General features: G+C 40.2%; 1 protein-coding gene across 8 annotated transcripts in view; it reads right to left on the bottom strand.

The window, feature by feature from the left end:
• The window catches only part of CDC42BPB (CDC42 binding protein kinase beta), a 138,352-nt gene that overhangs the window by 22,266 nt on the left and 95,360 nt on the right, over positions 1-20,726 (bottom strand). For 6 of the 8 annotated variants that reach the window (XR_012903286.2, XR_012903287.2, XM_075926513.2 and 3 more), the window contains exons 14-27: positions 20,028-20,138; positions 19,463-19,707; positions 19,200-19,305; positions 18,445-18,569; positions 17,205-17,310; positions 14,202-14,350; positions 13,474-13,568; positions 13,311-13,390; positions 10,437-10,526; positions 9,940-10,005; positions 9,419-9,524; positions 7,918-8,054; positions 7,179-7,318; positions 5,021-5,102 (exon numbers count right to left, since the gene is read on the bottom strand). Coding sequence is in view for 6 of the 8 variants with exons in the window: in XM_075926513.2 (XP_075782628.2) it covers positions 5,021-5,102; positions 7,179-7,318; positions 7,918-8,054; positions 9,419-9,524; positions 9,940-10,005; positions 10,437-10,526; positions 13,311-13,390; positions 13,474-13,568; positions 14,202-14,350; positions 17,205-17,310; positions 18,445-18,569; positions 19,200-19,305; positions 19,463-19,707; positions 20,028-20,138 (1,638 nt within the window). In the remaining 2 variants the exon portion in view is untranslated. The remainder of the gene's footprint in view (positions 1-5,020; positions 5,103-7,178; positions 7,319-7,917; positions 8,055-9,418; positions 9,525-9,939; positions 10,006-10,436; positions 10,527-13,310; positions 13,391-13,473; positions 13,569-14,201; positions 14,351-17,204; positions 17,311-18,444; positions 18,570-19,199; positions 19,306-19,462; positions 19,708-20,027; positions 20,139-20,726) is intronic. The other 2 variants (XM_075926514.2, XM_075926516.2) reach the window with 1 other exon arrangement.

Below are 20,726 nucleotides of genomic sequence, written 5' to 3'. Positions count from 1 at the left end.
AGCCCTGTTAACATTGTGTAGCCTAGTCCACAGCAGAGGGGATGGGAGTCAGGGAGCAGAAAATAAATAGAGACCACACATCTCAAATAACCTCCAGTTACTGGTAAGTAACCGCCTTTCCTTTGAGTCATGATCCCTCTATGTATTCCACATGTGGGCAATTTGCAAACAATGATCAATGTGGAGGTGGATGTAAGGATGAGACAGGAAGTGGTGGGAGGGAAGAAAAGGCATTGAGCACAGCCATGCAGACTACTGTGCTCACGTGGACCACAGTGGAGGGCAAGGCCCAAAATCTTGAGAGCAAGAAGGTAATTGAGGATGATAGGTACAGATGTTGCACTTGGAGCAAAAGACGACTTGGCACTGCCCTGCTTGTTGATGTACACAACTACCCTGATGTTGTCCAAGGACAGACACACAATGGCGGACCATCTGTAATAATGGCTGTGTGTGAGAAGAAGGGCTCTCACCCATGCTGGATTCGAGCTGTGCACCAATAAAGTTGGACCATCTCTGATTTTTCCTCATTGCTGCAAATACCTGGAGATGCCAGGAAAACGTGAAGGGTGAGGATGGTGGGCATGACTTCTTGTTGCAATAGCACCACAGGAAGCCAGTTATTTAGGCAGGAATATACAGAATAGATGAGGAGGTGCATTTGGGCAGCCACAATGTTGAAGACCTTTGTGAACACTCAGAGCTGTTGCTACCTAAAAGAGAGGACTCAGAATTGGCAGTGATGGTGTCCTACCTGAAAATGGAGAAATTTGGGTGGGTGTGGGTGGGGGATATCCACATGGAAGCTGGCATCTTTCAAGAGCTGTATACCAGGCTCTCTAGGAGAGGAATGGCTTTATCAATGCCAGGACCACTATACGGGTTTTTAGCTTTTCAAAAAAGGCTCAGCACCTGAAGATCAAGAACAATTAAGTTCCCTCCTCCTGTCTTTGGGATAGGCAAGTATGAGGGTCTGTGAGAGGCATGGGGGATATTTGTGTCTCTTGACCACCCCGTCAAAACAGGTTTTGGTGGCTGCTGGGAGAGAGCTGAGGAGATTGTTGAGGTGGAGGCAGGCAAGTATGGTCATTGAGAGGGTGGAGGCACTTAAATGGTGTGCCTTGTAGGGATGTAAGTGACTAATATACTATCTAATAAGCAAAAGACTAGTTGCTTCCCCCACCCCTTGGTGCCTCTATCTGAAAGAGGCAACAAGGGGGAGAGGGGAGATAAAGGTGTGCTCCATCTCTGTGGCGGGGGGGGGGGCAGGGGTGCAGCAGCTGCATTGGGGCTGCTGTGCATGGCACTTCCGCTTTTGAAATGTACCAACAGCTGGGCAGGCTCTTGCTATATTTCAAAGTGGAAGTGTCCTAATCAACTAATCAAAGTTGATGGAAATTCCATCAACTATCTGATTAGTTCCTTAATCTAATTTTTACATCCCTAGTGCCTTGCTGGCATTGGCAGTAGGTTGGGTAGGGAGTGTGTGGATCCATATAGAATGAATGGCTCTTCCATCTGTATTGTGAGCAAGGATGTTAAATATCGAGTAATTTACTAGTCGAGTAGTTGATGGAATTTCCACCAACTACTCGACAGGCACTTGTACATTTCAAAGGAGGAATGCGGAACTCCATGTGCAGCCTGGGGCCAGCGGGAAGTCCCATAGACTCCGGGCTGCGCATGGGTGTGCTGGCTTTGAAATGTACTAGAGTCCCCAGTGGGGCTCTTGTGCATTTCAAAGCTGAAGTACCCTTATGGAGCCTAAGGCCAGCAGGTGACTCAAAGTTCCCCGCTGACCCAGGTTCCATGCAGCACTGCTGCTTTGAAATGCCACACAGAGCCCAGGGTCAACTGGTGATTCTCCAGCTGACCCTGGGCTCCGCGTCGCATTTCCCTGGAACCTGGTGTCAGCTGGGGATTCCCCAGGTGATCCTGGGGTTCCGCTGCCCCTGGGCTCCATGCAGTGCTGCCCCTTTGAAGCTCCATGGTGGTTTGAAACCCCCGAGCTCAGCTATGCGATGCTGCTGCTTTGAAACGCTGAGGCGGTGTTTGAAAGGGTCAGCGCCACTCAGCTGAGTCAGGGATCAGTTGTGCAGTGCTGCAACTTTGAAGTACTCCCTCTGCCCCCCCCCCCCATCTCTGATTAATTGTGAGGCTGGTGTATCCATCCCAAAGGACTGCAAAGTTGCCCTGGAATCCTTCAGCAAATGAAGGGATTTGTCCGTTTTGCTGTAGAACAGTGGGCTCACATCAAAGGGGAGTGCCTCAGTTGTATTTTGGACATCCCTGAGGAAGCCGGATGACTGGAGGCATGAATCCAAGTGCCTAACGATCCCAGTCACAAGAGAATGAGAGGGTGCATCTGTCACATCTACAGCCACTTGAAAGCCCACACTGAACAAAAGAACGGCCATACAGGGTCAAACCAATGGTTCATCTAGCCCAGTATCCTGTCTGCCAACAGTGGCCATTAGCAGATACCTCAGAGGGAGGGATCACAACAAGTAAGCCTCACGTGATCTCTCTCCTGTCACCCATCTCCAGAGAAACAGAGGCTAGGGATAACATTCCTACTCATACTGGCTAATAGATTCATGGAGGTTAGGTCCATCAATGGCTAGCTAGCTCACTAGCGACTAGGTGCTGAAACTATTGCCCCTGAATTCTGGTAGCCTAGTGTAGTTATTGAAATAACACTTGGCTAGCAGATCTCGATAGTTCATGATTCTGAACTGTAATGCTGCTGAGGCATGCATTTTGCTGCCCCGTCTGGATGGGTCGACTTAGGAGAGTGCTGGCTTGCCCATTCTGTTGCCATGTGGACAAGAGAGCTGCGGGGGGAAGGGGGGGAGGGGGGTAGGGGGGAGTGGATGAAAAAAAGACACCCCCCAGCAGATACACACTACTTTCTCTCTGCCTGTTAAGGTGTTGGAGGCCCACAAGGCAGGAGTGTGCCACATTGCTGGAGCTGGTTGGAAGATGGCCTTGTTAATAGGTAGAGCTACCCTGAAGAGTCCCTGAGGTTGAAAAACGCTCAAGAGCTAATGTTGTTGGTCCCAAACCTCTTCCAAGCTAATACCCGGATCAGCTGCTGTTCAACATCTGCCTCTTTCTCAGATTCTGATGGTACTGGTGGGGGAATGAGAGAGGCATGATAGGACACCTGGGAGGAATCATGGCTTTGAGTAGTAGGGATCACAGGATGACCAATATGGCCAAAAAGAAGGATCCTGTGTGCCCCACAAGTAGTGGTACCAGACCCTCATTGCCAGACAGTACACCGGAGGAGATAAGATGGTCAGGGATGAAAGTCCGAACTGCAGCACAACATCAGGGAGAATCAAACTTTGGCTCCTGAAACTCTTCAAACTTTGTAAATGGTCTGGTAACATGGGGACTGGTGGCACAGGACAACTGAAATGTAGCAATGGGATGGGCTTGTCTGTCAACAACAGAAAAGGTTTGACTTGCAAACAAGAGAGGTGCTGAGCAGCTGGGAATTCTCAATGTGCCTGTGAAAATGTGCATTAAGAGGAGCATTGCCAGCAGATCAAGAGAAGTGATTATTCCCCTTTTATACATCACTGGTGAGGCCACATCTGGAGTAGTGTGTAATTCTCAGGCCCCCACTACAGAAAGGATGTGGATACATTGGAGAGGGTCCAGCGGAGGGCAATGAAAATTATTAGGGGGCTGGAGCACATGACCTACGAGGAGAGGCTGGGAAATTTGGGCTTGTTTAGTCTAGAGAAGGGGGGGATTTGACAACAGCCTTCAACTCCCTGAAGGGAGGTTGCAAAGACAACGGAGAGGGGCAATTCTCAGTGGTGACAGGTGGCAGAACAAGGAGTAATGGTCTTAAGTTGCAGTGGGGGAGGTCTGGGTTGGATATTAGGCAAAACTATTTCACTAGGAGGATGATAAAGTACTGGAATGGGTTACCTAGGGAGGTGGTGGAATCTCTATCCTTAAAATCCTCTAAGTCCTGGCTTGACAATGGCCTGGTTGGGATGATTTTGTTGGGGTTGGTCCTGTTTTGGGCAGGAGGCTGAACTTGATGACTGGCTGAGGTCTCTTCCAGCCCTAGGATTCTATTATGATGACCTGCTTAGTACAAAGTCCTTAGATGACCAAATAACACATTAAAGCTGAACCAAGAACCAAGGAAAGTTATTTCTTCCCTTTATTGATCTTCTAGGTTAGATGAAAAAATTGTTAAATGTTTTTCAAAAGTATTTCTTATACGGTTTTTACATTAGGTAATCAGAAATAGTGATGACAAAGGGATGCTTTAAGTGAAAACCTGGCAAGCCACTAACTCAGGTTTTAGCCTGCAATGTCATCATCCAAGTCCCTAAGGGTATGTCTACACTAGCCCCCTAGTTCAAACTAGGGAGGCTAATGTAGGCATTCGAAGTTGCAAATGAAGCCCGGGATTTAAATATCCTGGGTTTTATTTGCATCTTCCCGTCCGGGCGCCATTTTTAAATCCCCTAATCTGAACGAACTGCCCGCGGCTACACACAGCAGTCAAACATTAATTCGAACTAAGTCCTTAATTCGAGTTAACTGTTACACCTCATTCCACAAATCCCGGGCTTCATTTGCAACTTCGAATGCCTACATTAGCCTCCCTAGTTCGAACTAGGGGGCTAGTGTAGACATACCTAAGATTGTTGTTAGACTTCTCCATGGCAAAGAAAAGAAAGCCAGGATCTAATCATTCCAAAGGAAAAAGCAAGATTGCTTATTTTTAAAATAAACTAAGAAGCACACACAATAAAAGTCAACTGCATGTCATAGTTTGCCTCTAAGAAGAATACTATAACCCTTTTCACCACCTTAAAAACTCCATTTAATTGGTTATTTAATATACTTCGGCAAACTGATAAAAATGATTCCTTGCATTAATGGTAACTGGTTACTGCTTCAGTATGGATAACAATTAATGATGAACACACAATAGTAATACTAAACATGCTTTTTTTTCTCTAAGAGGAAACTAAAATAGTCATACCCTGAATATACAAGGGATGTCTTTACGGGTTGCATGTATTACATCTGATGCTAGGACAGAGCTCACAGAAAAATCTTCATCTCTGGTTAAAAAAAAAAAAACAACAACAAACAACAACAACATAATTGCTAAAAGGCTAACATACAGAAACCTTTTCAAATGAGTACCCACTATATGTATTATTTGTATTGTGGTAGCACCCACAAGCCACAATCAGGACTGGTGCTCTGTTATGCTAGGAACTGAATGCACATTAAGATGACAATACTTGCCCCCAAAAGATTTCAGTTTTAGGCCCAGATCACGGGTGGTTGGTGAAAGTGGAGCTGGGAGAGAAGCCTCCAACGCCACCCCTTCAAATTAGGCCCCTTCCACTATGGGGAGGGAAGGAGGATGTGCACGCATGCACCCCATCCTCCCCGGCTCTGGAGCACAGGGAGGGCGGGTGGAACCGGAGCATGGGGAGGGCAGAGGGTGGGCAGCCCCAGCCTCCCCTGCCCAGAAGCACAGGGATGAAGGAGGATGCGCGTCCCCAGCCTCCCCGGCCCGGAGCACAGAGAGTGAGGATGACACACATCCCCAGCCCAGAGCAGGGGGAGGTCGGGCGGGTGCATGGCTCCAGCCTCCCTGGCTCCCTGCCCCAGGCTGATGGCTTGGGAAGGCTATTGCCTTCCCCTGCCTATTATACTGGATGCCAATGACCCAGATCCTGCAATTTACAGCATGGCCAACTGCACCTGTAGGGCCCACTGCAGTCAGCAGGTCACCAGGTATATGCAACCTTCTATTGGGATGTCAGTGACTGATCAGGACTATTACCCTAACGATTTGGAGAAAGTTAGCTGCTTTTGGAAGCCAAGATGACATTAGAAATACAAACAATTCACACCTAATATTGTAACAAGATAAGAACATTTGCACAGCATGTATTCAAAGGACTAAGTAACATACCTCACCTATTTGTTGGATTAAATTAAGGGCATATTTAGATTTTCAAAACAGCTTGATTCCCATGTTTTGTGACTGTACAAATGAACACTATAAATCACAATAACTCATGTACTTCAGATGGTGTCTTCCCAATAAGGGATTGTCTTTACTGGGATTTTTAATTGCTTTGTAAATATTCATGTGGATGAACATAATTTGCTCCTGTCATAATTAAACATAAGCCGGAACAAATCTTGGCAGCCTGTCCATACCATAACTTACAATGTATTGTTTAATTTGTGTGGAAACTACTAAAAATCCCAGTATAGACAAGTCCAAAAAGGCAGCTTTTGCTATTGGATAAATCACAAAGCTGCTAGGAGTAATGTCTGACTGAGCTGCCTCAGGCAACCTACTAATGCAAATGCAGTTATTTGCACTGCCTCCACATTTCTCCTCTTGAACATTATGGATCCTCACATGTCCAGGTGAGAGTCAGTGTCAACTGTCAAACAGAATTAGTGAGAGGAAAGAGCTGGGTATATGTCACTGTATGGCACTGGGCCTTATTGAGGGACTTAGTTCATCAAGGTAGTTTTATAAACAGATTCTACATTAAAAAAAGGCATATAGGTGTTTAACATTACAGGACGTTCCACCTTTGTTGCATCAAAGACAATTTTTAGTTTAGTTTGCTGAGTAAGAAACGGAAACAAGTGGCTTGTTATAGGAAAAAAGTCTCCTGGGCTTAAAAGATAAGTTTAATGAAAAAACATGATCCCGGTAACCAAGAAAGTCAGAATGTGCTGGGGTAATCAACATTGTAAACAGGCAAGCTCAAAGCTACCTAGAGACTGCTTTAATTTAATCAGTTTTTCCAAGGTTCCCAAAATTGCTAACTATAGGTTACCTGTGATTTGCTTGTTTGGGATAGCTCTTTCCCTTTTCACAGCCGGCACTTCCCCTGTGCCCTACTTTATCTTGATTAGTTTCCCCAAGACACACATCAAACTCTAGGACGGAACACGCTGACATTATGTGGTTTCAAAGAAGATGAAGTGTCATGCCACTTCTTACTGATTAAATTAACTTTAAGTCCATCTTCAGGAGGTAAAAATTATTTCAGAACAGAACTCTTACATTACAAGAGCTTCTCATGTACTGATTACAGAGGCACTTAATGCAAGCAAAATAATGGAAGTTTTCTGACTACTGTGGCAACACGAACCTGAGATCCAAGACCTGACTTGCAACAACTCCAGGCTGGGTGGATTTTCCTTCAGGCACATCATACAGAAATAGTTTGCAGTCACAGACAACTGCATAGGCCCTCTGCCACCCTTTCTTAACTCCTGTAGGCTTTGGAACCTGCATGTAAATAACGGATTATTCATTATGTGTAAACATGATTATATAGATATATGAGAGGAAGTTTAGAAAGGCATGAATAATCATATTTTAGTCAATGGTACTTGAACTCCAAATTTTGGTTATATTTAAAATTGGCAGAAAAGCATCACTGTATATATATGAAATTTCAACAACAGCAGAAAATCCCTTTATGAAGTTCCCCCATTCTCTATCCAGATTTAATAAATACTTTTAATTTTTCAAATGATAAACCCAGGATGTGTATTTTCAGAGATTCCACAGATGCCATATTGGTGACAGAGTTTATATTTTATCCTACATTTCTCTCTGCCATGGCAAGAATTCTTTTTTCCTTCAAAGAAGGTTCTCCTCTTTTGTATTTGTGGCAATTGCAGCTGGACATTTCTAGTTCTCCCATTAAAACCATCTGTTCCCTCAAGGGTTAACACTAAGGACATTAGTGTGAACTGTATACAACCCCAGGCTTTAGCACATTATAGGGATAGAGTTAAACACAGTTAAGGATTCCAGATACAACAACTGCAATAGTTTGCATTTAGACCAGAGAAAAATGTCACAGGTTCAATGATTCTTACCTTAACATAACCTTTGTATGCCATTCCTATCCCCCTTTGTACATCTACTCCGAGAGGCCGCTTGGCTTGCTCAGGGGGAATAGGACAGACCTGAGGTGCACTATCCTTGCAGGAAACATGGCATGCGAATGAACACACTGAGAACAAAAAAGAAAATCTATAATGAAATCATGTTGTGAAGATGAATTCATCTTAACAGGAGGTGATTATCTGCTGTTCTTGGCATAAGGAAACCAACAAATTCAATTGAAATTGCCCGCAGAACATGCATGTCAGCAGCACACTATATGTTCAATTATTTTGGCAATTATAAGGAGTGACTTGTTTTTTAAATGTCAGAAGAGGTACCTAACAAGTGACAGAGAGGAGGAGGAGTGAGATTAGATTAGAAATAGATACAACCTAGGTGGAACTGCTATAAGGTGGGTGCATAACAGGTTGGATAACCATTCCCACACAGGTGTTATCAATGGTTCAACAGTCATACTGGAAGGGCATAATTAATGGGATTCTACAGGGATCAGTTCTGGGTCTGGTTCTCTTCAATGTCTTCATCGGTGAGTTAGATAATGGCATAGAGAGCACACTTATAAAATGTGCTGATGATACCAAGCTAGGAAGGGGAGCAAGTTCTTTGGAGGATAGAGTCATACTTCAAAATGATCTATACAAACTGGAGAAATGGTCTGAAATAAATACGATGAAAATCAATGAAGATAAATGCAAAGTAATCCACTTAGAAAGGAAGAATCTGTTGCACACATACAAAATGGGAAACAACTGCCTAGGAAGGAGTACTGCAGAAAGGGATTTGGGGAGTCCTAGTGGATCAGAAGCTAAATATGAGTCAACAATGTAACAGTGATGATTTTTTTTTGTTAATTTCAGCATTCTGGATCTTTGGTGTCCAACCAGTTCCAAAGCTGAACTAGTCACACACAATTGGCCAAACAGCTATATGTGGCTAGTAATAATAGTAGCAGTGATATAAGAAGAGTCGGGAAGTAATTCTTCCATTTTCCTCTGTGCTGATTAGGCCTCAACTGGAATACTGTGCCCAGGTGAGTACCACATTTTAGGAAAGATGAGGACGAAATGGAAAATGTCCAAAGAAGAGCAACACAATTAAAGGTCTAGAAAACATGACCTATGAGGGAAGACTGAAAGAACTGAGTCTGTTTAGTCTGAGGATGTGTTTTCAAGTACCGAAATGGTTGTTACAAGAAGGAGGGAGAAAAATTATTCTCCTTAGTCTCTCCATGTTCCAAAAAGAATGTTACTAAAGTATTAATAGTACTAGTAGGAACACATATTGTAGGGAGAACAATCTCTGAGTTTATGTAACTTGAGAATTGTATTGTTTCATTGTTATAAGTCTGAAGATGTAAAAAGGTAAGAGGAAAGACACAAGGACTAGTTTTATTGTTCACTGAGTAACCTATTACTTTAAAATGAATTATTTTAGGTTAGATGACTGAAGATTCCAAATGATTTAACTCACCATCACAGGCATAGCCTTGTCGAACTAATCCCACCATGAGAGATGTGCAGTGACTGCACTGAGTAGGGCTTGAAAAGGACTTGATATTGAATTGGTGAGCTTTAGGCTGAAAGATAAATTCAGGATAAAACAAAGCAATATGATAAATGGGATAAATCAACTCCCATGTCCATGCAATATGTTTTATCTTTTCTTTACATATAATTAGCAGGAGTGAATTATAAAATACAGCTTTCTTGTAACTAATTGCAATTTGTTAGAAGTCCTGCAAGACAGAACTAGACACACCCACATTAGCAGCAGCACTCGACAGGTATTTCTATTACAAATAAAAAAACCAAATCAACAAACTAGTCTGAAATAATTCTCATATCCAACAAACTAACAACATAAACAAGCTTACAAATAAATAGCAAATGACAAACTCAGACAAGATGAACCCAAGCATATGGATGACTAATTTATATAAAGCTTCTCTTTTCTTAATTTCTTACAAATAAGGTGAACAAGGTTTCCCCTACCTTTGGTACAGCTAGAGCAATGGTAGGGGAGGAAACAGCAGGCATCCTCTGAAGCCGTATTGGTTCCTGAATCACAAAAAACTGCAGTTGAGCAAAATGAGGCTTCAATAATTTATTTTACGATTGGGATGTTTATTAAGAATTTGCAAGGATTAGTAAGAGTTTGAATTGCAGAATGTATTGCCATTCCTGATTTACTGTGAATGAATTATAGCTTACAGCACTCATAGGAAAGCCTGCGTAATAACAAACAAGCAGCAATACAAAAATGGGTATGAAAATGGAGAACATCAACATATGTAGAGACTGGGGAGAGATTCCACCTGCAACAGTTCTCAAAGAATGTGTGCTTAAAACAATGACGTGTAATTAAGCAAACAATGCTGGAGTGAACCTCTTTGTGGTGAGTAATGTCTGTGCTATACATTTATAACAAACCAAATGTACTTAAAGACTTATGTAAATTGCTCTGAATAATAAAATACCAGTTGCCTTACTTCTTGCAGCTGTTCTGTAGTCATAACGGAAGTGGATGGTGAGACTTCTGGTTTGGGACCTTGCGTTTCCTGCTCACTAACAGAACTTGTCTGCAAAAAATGTTAGCAAACAAATTAGATTAATACCATAAATCTGAAGTCGCGTTCTTGAATCAACATGTGATAAATCCTAGAATATAGTTATAATTATTAATTCAGAACAAAAATAACAGTTTGTGAAGAACAACTTTATGAGCACCGCTAATGCCTACAAATTCTATGTAAGTCTGTTTCTAAAACAATCAGACCCACTATATCAAAGCAAAACTATAGCAATGAAAATAAATTTAAAGATTCCCAAATGGTAGATGGCAAAACCGCCATAAACATCAATCTCCTTCATCCTGAAATCCAAGGATCCTTCATAACATGCTTGGACTCCACTAATCACATCTTTGAATATTGCTCCTACATTCTTGCACGCTGGTATGGAAGGAAGCTAGGCTTCCTGGAAAACAAACTATTAAATATTTACTGCAGTAGGATTTTTAAAAGTGCAGAACAGCTACTGATTCAAGTATAAGGTTCTTAAAGTGACTTCATCCAATTTATTTTTAGTATTTAAAAATATTCAAGAAAATTGTGTTACCATTTGGAATTCTAAGGATAATTATAACATTTAACTAATACTAGAAACGAGTATAATTACACAGCCTCTATTAATTCAATACATAGTTACAATAAATACTACTAATTGACAGGATGAGGGGGTAGTATGCTATAATTCTAGAGTTAAAACAGCTGGGTAGAGAATTAGGATATTATATTATTGTACTCTGTGGACATAGGGAAGATGATTAGCAAACACCAGAATAAACTTTATAAAATATAATGTAATTAGTAGTGAAGGCTGTTGAGTAAAAGTCATATTCACTCCTCAGCTACTTTAGATTGGAAAATATCCAATGTAACCGTATTGAGTTGTGTATCAACATATTTATTCTATGCTGATTGGTAACGCTAGACTCACAAATATAAAATAAACATGAAATAGTATCTGTGTGTAAAACAACGTATATTGCCATGATAAACAAAATGCATCTTTAGACATGACTATTGTCAAAGTATCAATGTGTCAGCCTGTAAGGAAGTTTTCAAAAATAAACTATTTCTTTTTAGTGGGTTAATCTGTAGTAAAAAGTTATTAAGAAAAAATTCCACTAGTTTTAGGATGCCAGTCTTACAGAGGCAATAAATTAAGGAGGCAAATGTATCAAGAAGAACTTACTTCTTCCCAAAAGGCTAGCAGAGAAGACGTAGATGAGGAAGAAAGAGAATCCTTTGTGGTAACAGATATGAGGGATAAAAATGATCACTTATCACCCGTAAAAAACTTCAGAGGGTTTATTATTAGACTAATTAAAGAAATGCTTATGCATCAAACTGTGATATTTACACAAACCAAAATAACCAGGAAGACCAGAGGAGGGTATGTTTTAAGTGCACCTTCAAAAAGTTAATGACAAAAATATTCAGACTTCTAACAGTAATTCATTAGAAAATGATACAACCTTCTCTACCATTTATTTATTTATGGCAGGATATGTGATGTGGCTTTTTGGTTTATTACACATTTAATTTTTTATGCTCTGAACTTTGCAACATATTTGATTTCAATTCAAAACAGTTATTCAACCCGTCTTCATATAAAGTGCTTTAAAATCTCATGTATTAAGTAATGTCAATTATTTTAAATGAGAGTCTATTAAGGTCAGTAGACCTAAGAACTCACATCCTGGAAGCAGCACATTTCACATGTTTTTCCTCTACACCATTTTAAAGAGATGGCTGGGGAATGGAAGTGGAATGGTATACAGAATGACCTGCTGTGTTGACAGTAAAAAAAGCTAGCACACAGAAGCTATAAAGGAAATAGCACATATTAAAAGTTTACGTATTGCACATCTCACAGTATGTCTCTCTCTCTTCTTGGCAAAAGCAATACAGAAAGAACAATAGTCACAAGATAATACCATCCAGATACAAATATCTATCTAGGTAGATCAGGATTTAATCCCAACAAGTATAACTGCTTCCCTCTATCGTATGCTATCAGATTTCTTATGATTTTTAGTCTTAACTGTTTTAAATGTTATACAAAACATGTCCAGAAACCCGTCAAGGTTCAAGAGTTCAAAAAGCAAGGAAATGTGTGATTCACTGCAGTAAGTAAGGGCTGTTTCCCTCAAGGGATGTGCAAACATTACGCACCAAAGACACACATTGTATGATTAACTAGCTAAAGAAAATGAGCAGGTGTGTCAGGATAGAACTGTGCTACAGGCCAACAAAAACTTTAAAAAGGTCTAATTTGGCCTATACCAACATACTACATCTTCTGCGTCTCTGAAGCTCTTTCCAGTTCCATCTACTATAACCTCCACATTGAAGCCCAAGCTTGGAGGTAACAATTTCACATCATAGATAGATTACCTTTTGGAGCTTATTTCTTCCTTTAATCAACCAGTTTGTCAGTACATGCAAGCACAGAACCAGCAGCTGTATGTGCTGCCCTTGTATATGCTGTTTAATGTGTAGCTTATTCAGAAAAAGTGAATACATTATTTATCCAGTATATGTTCTCAGACATCTTCATATCCTAATTCTTTTAGTTACCTTAAAGTGGGGTTGTGCAGCTATTTTAAAAAAGTTGCTGCTTTCTCTAAGGCTTTGTCATAAGACATCTAGTATACAGACTACATATTTTTAATTCATCTTGCATATTTTGTACTCATTTGTCAGAACCTAATTTACTGCATATTATACATGTATAAACTTTAGTTAATTCAAAATCCTCAAGACACATTTTTGTAATCACTTGATGTAAGAACTCACTCTAAAAGTCAGATCACGAGCAAGAGGTGATGTGTTGAAATATTCAAAGATTGAATCTTGAAAGTCTGGAAGTTTGAGACCTGAAAGAAAATAAATTAACTGGTTTAACTCAAAGAAAATACTAAAGATAAGTAGCTCAAAATTAATTTAATACCAACTTTACCTGTATCTGTTCTGTATTTTTCTTCCAGCTTTTTCGTCAACCCCTCTATTTCTCGCAGCAGTTCCTGATTTTTTGCTTCAGTCTCCTTCAGTTTACTAAAATAACAATATGAAAATCATGAAATACTTGAAAGGCAAGAAATGTACTGAATAATTTTATTTTCTTCTTTTCACTGGCAGTAATCCCTCTTGATTCTCAGCTTTGGCAACATCTATCCTTCTCTTTTTTAAGGCTGACCATTTCCCCTGGCCCACCATTCCTGTAAATTACAATCTTATCACCATGCTAGATAGGCAGTGATGCATATAACCTAAAGAACTCAGTGATGTCGAAGATGGTAGCTAACTGACGATATTTTCTTGGAAGGATGGTCTTCCATCCCGTGATACTATCCTCTCTTCAACTGCTCTAAGAAAGGGGTTTTCTGATACTATTCCTAGAATACATTTCTCTTGTATGGTGCACACTACAATCAATCCATTCTTTAGGGCATGATGCTTTATTTTTAAAATTATTTTAAGAAATCTTTAGATTTTGTTTTAAAAAGTTGGGAAAGGACCCATAGACCACATTATTTTCTCACAAGGTGTAAAATTTCTTGGCATACAAAGGCCTTCATTAAAAAGTGTTTGTTATTTGAACAGGTAGCTATGTTTGGAACATTAAGAACAACACAGCACGTTAGAATATTCAGATGAACAAGATTGCAGGCTTCAGTAATGTATTACCTCTCAAAGGATACATTTGCATCTTTAACCTTTCGTAACTCTTCTTGTATTAGCTGTTTGGCACGTATTTCTGCATCCAGTGCAGACTGCAGTTCAAGCCTTGCGGACATATCCAACTTCTGACTGCGTCGCAGTTTCCAAAGTGGATCCTATTGAAGTAAATGATTGTACATTAACACCAACTCTCAAAAATAATTTTCCTCCTTTGTTCACAAATACAAAGAGAACACAGAACCTTTGATTCTCCCCATATTATCCCCCAGAGAATTTAAATTACACATTAACACTTTCACTGTTATGAGGAAACAGTTTAAACAGACATGCAAAAATTGGCCTAGTATTTAATTTTTATAAAACAAGCTTTTATAAAATGCCGTGACCAATGAGAGTGTTCAGTCAATAGTTTTAAGCCAATTAATGGTCAAAACCCAAGCCCTGCAATATTAAACTTGAAAATGAAAGTGACTGAACAAAGGTGAAAGTGATTTCACTGATTTTCATTGCCCAGGGAGGGAAGGGGAGGGGGGCGGAGTACAGTGAACTTGTAGTTTTAGAATGTACAAGGTGTGTTATTACTGACACTGGGGCCAACAATGCAAGGTATGGGTGGGCCTAGTTCTACACCCCCCCAGAGACACGGCTGAGGGCAGTCAGCCGTTAGCACCACCCAGACTGTGGCACAACAAACCCCCTTCCCCCCCCCCCCCCCGCAACACTGCCTTCTCCCCCCACAGCTCTCCGAGCTGTGCGGAGAGGTGCTCTGAAGGCTCTCAGGGCAATTCAAAGGGGCCCAGGGCTCCAGCTACTGCTGATGTTGCAGTAAAAGTGGCTGGGAGTTCCAGCCCCTTTGAATTGCCTGGCCCCGGGACAACTGCCCCGTTGATGGGCCTGACTACTGACATAGGCACAAACTTCTGTTTGTTTACAGTAAAAGGCTTTTAAGTTGTCATTAGGTTTCTCAAAGAGATGCTGACATTACATATATTTTTAATCTTGTACATTAAAGCTATGGATTACTACTTCTGCATTTTATTACCAAAAAATGGTATTTTTGATTTTCTAAGATAGATAATTTTTCAAGGCTTTCTTATTACAGATGTTCTCAAACATCTTCAGTGTGTGGATTGTATGTTAAGAGAGTGTGTCTCAGACACCTATCCACCCACTCATGATCATAAAACCATGTAACATTCCCATGGCAACTGCAGCAATTTCTTACACAGAAACCAAATATTAAAAAAAGATATATTTTGTTCTCTAATGAAGTTTAGCAGCTGAAATCAAGGAAAGCAACATTATTGTACACACTGATGAACTGAGAAGAGCTGCAAGTGCTCCAAGAACCTCAGTAGACCAGAACCACAATTTGGAATGACTTATTTACGTATATTCCTGAAGTCTGATCCAAATACATGACTATTAATTTAGAATAAATCTACTAAAAATCTATGAAACCTGCTTTATAGTACGTCATCTGCTTTTTATATTTTAACAGTAGGCAAAAAGAGCAAATTTTCTCTGTCTGCCTTAAATTTGCCACTTCGTCCTCTTGCACCTGTCTTCATTAGGGCTAGACTTTACTTCACTCTCAATCCCAAGCAAGAAGTAGTGGTGCACAGATGCACTGGCACTGGACTATATCAGGAAGAAAATTACAAGCCATAATTTGATCTTTTGTATCCCCACTTACGCTGAAGTGGGGAGGGAGAGGAAATGTAATCTGTTACTGTCCTGGGCAGAGAGAGGGGAAGCATGGGAGCACTGCACCAAAAAAAAAAAAAAAAGGGGGGGGGGGGAGTGGGAGTGGAGAGGAGAGGAGAGAGTGTCAAACTATGCCTATGGTCACCAGCATAAATACTTTCCCTTTGTGTACTAGCCAATATGTTGGGCAAGTAAAGGCCCCATGAAGAAGCTCTCCTGAACCATTCTTGGACTTACTAAGTGCTAAGGACCAGAGAAAATGTTTTCCTTAACAGGGACTCCTTTAAGAGTGTCAAGAAATTTACTGTGAAATATAAATTAGTGTAGCTAGCTATGTAACATTTTCCCATAAGGAAAATTTTCTTCTTAATCCCAGATGTTCATCATCTTCTACCATGCAGCCTGAGGAATGAAACCCATTGTATTACGACTATTAGGGCAAATGGTTATTATTTATTTATGCGTCTAAACTTTTAGGGGTATGGTGCATTAAATGTATTTTCTTTTATTTTTTTTAGAAGCATTTATTTTATTGACTCTTCCCTTTAATCTTATTTTAAGTCATAGTTTATAATCAATGGCAGATATTAGCAATGAGCAAAATACCGAATTATCATTAAATTTGGATTGTGAGAGAAAGAGACCACTGGGACCACAGCTCCCTGTTCTTTGCAAACAGCTGTCCCCTCAGACCTAACAAAGTCACTACACTGAACAAATTTCATAGGATATTTATCCATAAAGAACATGTAAGATATCTTCAGAAAGCTTGTAACTTGTCATGAGTCAATCACTGAGAGATGTATGGATGTATATTATTAAAGGAACAATGAGTTAATACTGAATGTATGCTTTATGGAATAGAAATATAATGAATTTTCAAGAATGCAGACTTTGTCAAACTCAGGGAGTTGGTAAGTAAGATCCCATGAGAAATGAATCTAAGGGGGAGGAAAAGTTAAGTTAGTTAAGTCCAAAGCAGACTGTGAAGAACTTCAAAAAGGTCTCACAAAACTATGCGACTGAGCAACAACTACAAGAATGACGTGCTCTCTGTCTAGAGTGGGTTAAACAAGGTGACTCTCAGGCCTGAGTATCCCGAGAACTGTGTAGCGGATTCCCACACAAATGGGAAAATTAGACAGGATAAGCAAAGCGCATAGTCTTTGTTAGAAAATACCTTTGACTGTTTGCATATTATCCTCTTTCTTGATGAATAAGAGGATTTCTAAAAGCATTAAGAAATTATGCATTAATTTTCTAGAATTAGAAAAGCCTTCTGAATGTTTGCTGTTGACCTACCAATGTCCTTGAGCCCAGACTAGAGATTCTCAATGACTCTAGTTCTTCTGTCATCTTGGAAGCTAAAGCTTGAAGATATCCACGTGCGTCCTTCTCATCACTTACCCTAGAGAGCAGTTACAAAGCAGTTACTTAAGCATGACTTTGTATAGAAATAGTAGAAGATATAAAACTGATACTCAGGTGAACGGATCATGAAACAAGTCATATTCCTGCCAAATAACAACAGAGTATTTGTACTGAATTGAGGGTCACAAAAAGGGATCAAGCACTGGGGAAATTACCAGGCCCAGGATGGAGCCTAATTGTGCTTCTTTTAGGACTTTCCTCCTGCTGGTTCTCATTCCCCTGGAAGTTGTGGCATGATATATTTTCCTCTAGAAGTCAACGGGAACCACACAGAGTTTCATTACTACTGCATAGAGCCTGATGTGCTGGTTATATGGACAGCCAGGGACTGATCTCTATTGGCTTCCTCCAGCTCCTTTCTTTCAGTGCCCAGAAAAGCATATAAATATGCCCTGAGGGCCTCCTTTTCAAGGCTAAAGGTCACTCCAGGGACACAAAAAAAACCCTCTTCTTGCCGAGAAGTATTGTTCTTAGGCCTCATCACCATTGAGCCTCAGATGGAGGAAGAATGTGAGCACACCTAGACGAATGTGTGTACACATGCCTACTTTTGTTCTTATACTGAAACACTTGCACATAAGCTGTCAAACCAGTAAGGTCAGAATAAAAAGAAATTTTGTGAGAGGGAAGCTGACAGATAGCAATTGCTTTCTGCATAAGGATGGGAACACTAAACATAGAAGGAGGAAATTCAAGAGGCCCTAGGTTTTCTAGGGGCTGCAGAGGATGGCACTAGAGAGAGAACTACTACAAGGGAACTTCCAGTTCTGATATCTTGTCCCGAACCCTGTATAAGTTTTGGTAATTGTCCCGTATGAATTAGTCAGTTTCTAGAGGAAACCAAGCTTAATGATTTTGCAATTTAATAATTATTTTAAAGTTTGACTTGAACTGACACAGAAATCATTTTCCTGTGCACTTAATATTCCATGGCAGTAATTTGCAGAAAGATGAAAAAAATCCTATTACTTAATCCAGTGATAAACAAAAGACAAAACAGATCATCAACAACCACATCCATGTATGAAAATCCACAGAATACTTAATTATGTTAAAAACGCTCTAAACTTTCAAAAGTCGAAGATGGAGGAGAGGAGGGAATAGTACCTACCACTGAATGATTTCTGCAATCTGAGCTTCCCAATGAGCAACTGATTCCTTTTTTGCTGCCAGATCTTGGAGCTCATCTTCTAGCTGCCTGTTTTGTGCTGTTAGTTTATCCACAAAGGAACAAAGCTGAAACGAAAAGTGATCAGTTATTTTCATGTGCAATTTATGTCACTTTCAGATATTATGCACATAGAATACACACAAACAAGACTACTTGAGGATATTATTGTAAAGCTCTGCAAAATCAATGTAGCACTGCGGAAATGAGGTCCACATGCCACTTCAACAAAGGGAAATGAGAATTGAAGATATGAATAGAAAAATCAATGAGTGTCAAGGACACCGTGCAATCCTTGGGGGATGGTTGTTATCACTCCCTTCTTAATACTCTTGGAATACTCCATGAGGGAGGGGTAATTAACCCCAGTGGACAGTTATTCATAAAAGTCCACTGTTCAACGCCGGAAGCACCAATCCCACAAGTGCGAGTATGCAGAGGCCACTCAAAGAGGAAACTGATTTGTCCAGGTCTGCAGCATACATTTGACAGTTGGATTTACTCCAATCCACAAGAATGAAAAAGATACCATTTTTAAAGCATGTTTATTATTTTTTCCTATGGTCAGTGAGTTTAAGAGAGAACTATCACAATTTTAGAGTAACTTAAAAGGTAACAAGATTTAAGTGAAGACCAGAACCCTAGTTTTCAAGAAGAGTAAATGTACTTCATTTCTAAGCACTGGCTATATTAATTACCCTTTCATTTTCCGTTGTTAACTTTTTGTTATCTTCAAAGAACATGGCTCTCTCTCGCTCATATTTTTCTTTTATTGTTCCTACAGCCTCCTCCATCTCATTGTGTCTGAGGAAAAAATAGAGAACTTATAACTTTACAGATCACTGGGGATGGTGGGGATTTTCAAAAGACACTGGGGGAGATAGGTGCCCAAAAGAGAAGAGGTGGGGAAATGGAGGGAACAAGACTTTCTCCAGCAGAATGGTTTAATACAGACCCTTACCTCTCTCGTTTTGCTTTCTCCAATTTATCTTTTAGCATCATAATTTCTTTCTGCAGTGCTAGCTGATGGCTTTCTGAATCATGCACCTCTTTTTTAATATTTTTTACTTCCAAGACATGGGATGCCTCTCGCCTGACTAACTCCTCTTCATAGAACAAGATTTTCTTTTCCAGCTCAGATTTCATTTTGGAAAGCTCTTGTTGATGTTCTAATGTGGCACCTGCTGCACGCCCTCCTTGCTTTAGCTGCAGAAACAAGAGTGTGTACATTATCAGGGAAAGATGACCCACGATTTTTCTAGTTTGCTTAAAAAGTTAGGATTCAATGTAAATGGGTAAAAGTCAAGAGACTGACATCAATAACACAGCTGAGGGAAACATTCTGATAAGAGGTATATCTAATAGGCTGTCATGTTTCTATGAAAGCCAAATTTAGCTGATGGATACATGAAGGACTAGAAATATACACATTTAGATAAGCCAACTTATTGGAGGCTCGGTCTTGTATCCGTAGTAAAAAAAGGCATCTGTTTCCCCATATCTTTTATTTGAAAAATAATGGTTACCTTTAGTGCTTCAAGTTCACTTTCCAGCTGCTTGGAGAAAATCTCACTGTGTTCACGAAGCTTGCGTTCCTTTGATGCTTCTGCTGTGGCATCCTCCAGTTGAGCTTCCATCTGTGAAAACGAACATCTTAAATTGCGTCAAAGCAGAAAGCAGAAAGACAGTTCTTGTGATCTTGCTCCTTTTTGCTACTTTTGGGTCTTTGGAACCATCATGATTCTTTTTTTTACTCCCCATCCTTACAACTCTTGCAGTCTACACCATGATCACGGTCTTTTTAGACAAGTCTTTCAGGCAAGACTCAATTCCTTTGTAGGCCATACACTACCACTCTGTGATTTTAGCAATCGGTAATAAAACCAATATTAAAGTCAAATATAAATTAAGAACAAACAAGATTTGTATGAGAAAAGCATGTAGTCCTCATTAATGCTAGCAGAAGGGAGTGAGGTAAGTCAGTCCTTGTGACAAAGGCAATGGCACAGGATAAGCCACTTAAGTTTATAGTTCAGTTGCATCTTAAAAAACACAAAACATCTAATCAGCTCTCCTTAAAATGGTCACCCTTTATGACTGTCAATTTGAAAGTATTTTTATACCAATACTATTCTGTCTCAAAATTTCACAGTAGGAAGCGATTACGCTATTTCCATGAATTATCTCTTATGAAGATATGGCCACTTTGAAATGACAGTAGAAGT

This window comes from Pelodiscus sinensis, chromosome 5 (genome assembly GCF_052426305.1).
Source record: "Pelodiscus sinensis isolate ZL-2025 chromosome 5, ASM5242630v1, whole genome shotgun sequence".
In the NCBI taxonomy this organism is placed as follows: domain Eukaryota; kingdom Metazoa; phylum Chordata; order Testudines; family Trionychidae; genus Pelodiscus; species Pelodiscus sinensis.
Note: the sequence above shows the minus strand (reverse complement) of the source record. Positions and strands in the feature narration are given on the sequence as shown.